Below are 2,976 nucleotides of genomic sequence, written 5' to 3'. Positions count from 1 at the left end.
TTTCTTGCCTGGGGTTTTTTCCACTTAGCGCACACGCCATTGAACATATACACAGGTGTGGTGGCATGGCGGAGGAACTGAAGCAAGGGTCACGGTAGACCTCGTGGGGAAGCCCCTGTAACTCTCTGGTGGGTTCGAGAAGGGAGGTGCGGCTAGGGCGGAGCCAAGCCACGCTGAGTGGAATATAAGCAGCAGAGAGCGAGAACTCCAGGCTGCGGACTCGTCTCATCGTCGCTGTCGTCGTCGCCGCCTTCGTCGTGACCGCCTTTGCCCGGGCATTGCGCGGCCGGACAGTAGTTGGCTGTCCCAGTCGACGCCGTCTGTGCAACGCGGGCAGGGTCATGTCTAGGCTGGGCTGTACAGCAGCGTGGTCGTGAGAGGGGGGTGCGGAGTTGGTGGCGTGAACTCAACAACAATAAAAGGAGAGGACGGTGCCTCCTGCGACTACCTTGTCTTCGACTGAGTGTGTGTGCGACGCACGCCACCCACACGCACACACAAGCCTTGAGCAAGAAGGAAGAAGAGACCTACGATACTACAGTTTTTTTAACTGCAGTTCACTCAATGTCGACCATAAAGCCTTTTTAACAATTTTAACTTGACAATCCTTAATGCTGGTAGTTATAGGTCATTCGCGTTTGGCCCTACCCGTTGTCGTTCCTCTGATTCTTCAGCCCGAGTCATGAGCTCGAAGTAAGCCACGGTTGCAATGATGCAATCCAAAGCAAGCGAGAGAAATTGTACATTATTTCTCAATTATTGTCATGTGACCATTATTAAAACTGACTTTTGCGTGGTATTTTTTTATATACTACATTTCCCATACCCACAACACATGTGCTGTGCCTCTACAAAGATGGCGTCCAGAATATTCCCGACCATGTGTGACATCACAGATTAACACGTTAGGATTTCGCGACCAATATTATCCATAACAGAGGTTTTTTTTGGGTTAGATAGCATAAATGTAAATGTGTCGTTAAACCCGCCACCACCCAACACCACCAATTTATGAGGTTTGTTATGTAGACAAAACATGCCAATTCGTTCCTAGTTCAGCATACTGGTGTGTTGTATAGTAAACCCACAAAATTTACCGGATGCAAATGTATCTATGACAAACGTTACTAATTGGCGGTGTCGGGTGGTGGCGGATGTAACGACACATTCATATCTAACAAAAAAACCCTCTATTATGGATGACTTCACCGAGTCACTAGGCAACCTCAAACCACCCCTGTATCCATGCGTTGAGAATCTTAGATTACCTTGTACCTCTGAGCAAAACACCCTCTATATCGCAACAAACTTGATTGTGGGGTACAAGTCACCTTTAACAACTAAACATCAAACGTTGGGCCAACGTTAGTCCAAATGTTCTAATCACATTCTAACGTTGGCTCAACGTTGCATGTTTGCTGGGTTCGTTAAGATTACAGCCTCTCTACACCTTTTTTTCTAAGTGCACACTCCCCTACACGAGCAGCACAGCAGCACTGCTTTGCATGCTCTCTCCATTTACCTCCCCACTTTCCTGCTGTCCACACTATTCTTCCCACCAATCTAGTTTAAAGCTTCTCATTGTGTGAATAAGCAATTTACTTGTCAAGGAAACAAAACTGAAAGAGTTGTCAGTTTCTTACGCATTGACGCCCACTCAACTGAAGTTAAAAGCCTTTCAAATTCATGGAATTTCTTTACCCCACGTCAGGAAATATCTGTGCACGTCGATGTCTGTGTTATTTCACTTAACACGATTGCAGTTTTAAAGCTGCGACAGAATTCCCGTGAAATACTTTGGCCAAACTTTGTCGGATTTCCACCATGCGCAGACCATAAATAATGGGATTGAGGACTGGGGGGAATATGTAATAGAAGGAGCTGAATGCAGAGCGCATGAGGGCTGGAATCACCTCCTGATGCTTCAGACGCTGGTGGAAAATCATGAACAATAGGAATACGTAAAAGATGGAGAGTACGAAGAAGTGAGTGATGCACGTGTAAATGGCCTTCTTCTGACTTTTGCGCAGACTGGAGTTTTGACAGTCGTACAGGATGCGGCTGTACGTGTATAAAATGGTGCACACAGATGTGATGCTTCCGATCCCCGTGATGATGGAGCTGTAAATGATGTTGATGGTGATATCTTCGCACCCAATATTACTCAGCGATAAGCAGTCACAGTTTGGCATCACAATTATCCTTGGCCTGCAGAACGTGAGACGGCTGATTAGAATCAGGTCTCCTGCCAGCAACAAGACTGATATCACTGCGGAGAAAATGCACATAAGCATCGCCTTTCTGGAGGTGATCAGCATGCTGTAACGCAGCGGGTGGCAGATAGCAAAGAATCGGTCCACGGCCATGAAGGTGAGGATAAAGCATTCGCTCATGCTGGTCACGTGCAGGAAGAACATCTGTGCGATGCAGTTGGTGATGGAGATGTAGCCAGACGACAGGAGGTTGTGCATGATCTGAGGCAGCGTGATGGTGCTCGCGCACATGCTATTTAGCGAGAGGCTCGCGATGAAGATGTACATGGGCTTGTGCAGCTGCGACTCGTGCGCGATGGACACGAACAGCAGCAGGTTCCCCAGCACGGCCACCGCGTAAATCACAAGGAGCGCCACAAAAGCCACGGGCTTTATTTCCTCGTGACCTTGGAAGTGATCCATCACGATAAACACCCCCGGGGGTGCTGGCTGATAGATTTCCGTGGAGTTTGTATCCATGTGGGAGCTGGAAATAACAAGTGAAAACAGCAGTTATTTTGTGGGGTACTTTTTGTCACGAACGTTACATTTTTTCTGGACAGTGTTTAAACGTGTGTCAATCAGCTTGGTCGAAATATGGGCGCAGTTCAGCAAGTAGGCTTTTAAGTAGGCAATGTTTGTTGTTTTTTGTTCCTCATACTTGATGCATTGTGCCTCGCACTCTCACGTGCTGCCTTTACGCGGTCCCATCTTGGATCGCTTC

The 2,976-nt window shown here is 47.5% G+C and overlaps 1 protein-coding gene across 1 annotated transcript; it reads right to left on the bottom strand.

The window, feature by feature from the left end:
- Window positions 1-1,748: 1,748 nt before the first annotated feature.
- On the bottom strand, window positions 1,749-2,732 carry LOC133358835 (olfactory receptor 5AC2-like). Its single transcript, XM_061577282.1, has one exon. It carries the CDS (start codon window positions 2,730-2,732, stop codon window positions 1,749-1,751), a length of 984 nt encoding a protein of 327 aa, XP_061433266.1.
- Window positions 2,733-2,976: the final 244 nt, after the last annotated feature.

This window comes from Lethenteron reissneri, chromosome 63, assembly GCF_015708825.2.
Source record: "Lethenteron reissneri isolate LAM-NWPU_2019-01 chromosome 63, ASM1570882v1, whole genome shotgun sequence".
In the NCBI taxonomy this organism is placed as follows: domain Eukaryota; kingdom Metazoa; phylum Chordata; class Hyperoartia; order Petromyzontiformes; family Petromyzontidae; genus Lethenteron; species Lethenteron reissneri.
The sequence above is the reverse complement of the archived record's forward strand: the minus strand, read 5'-3'. Positions and strand labels throughout refer to the sequence as shown.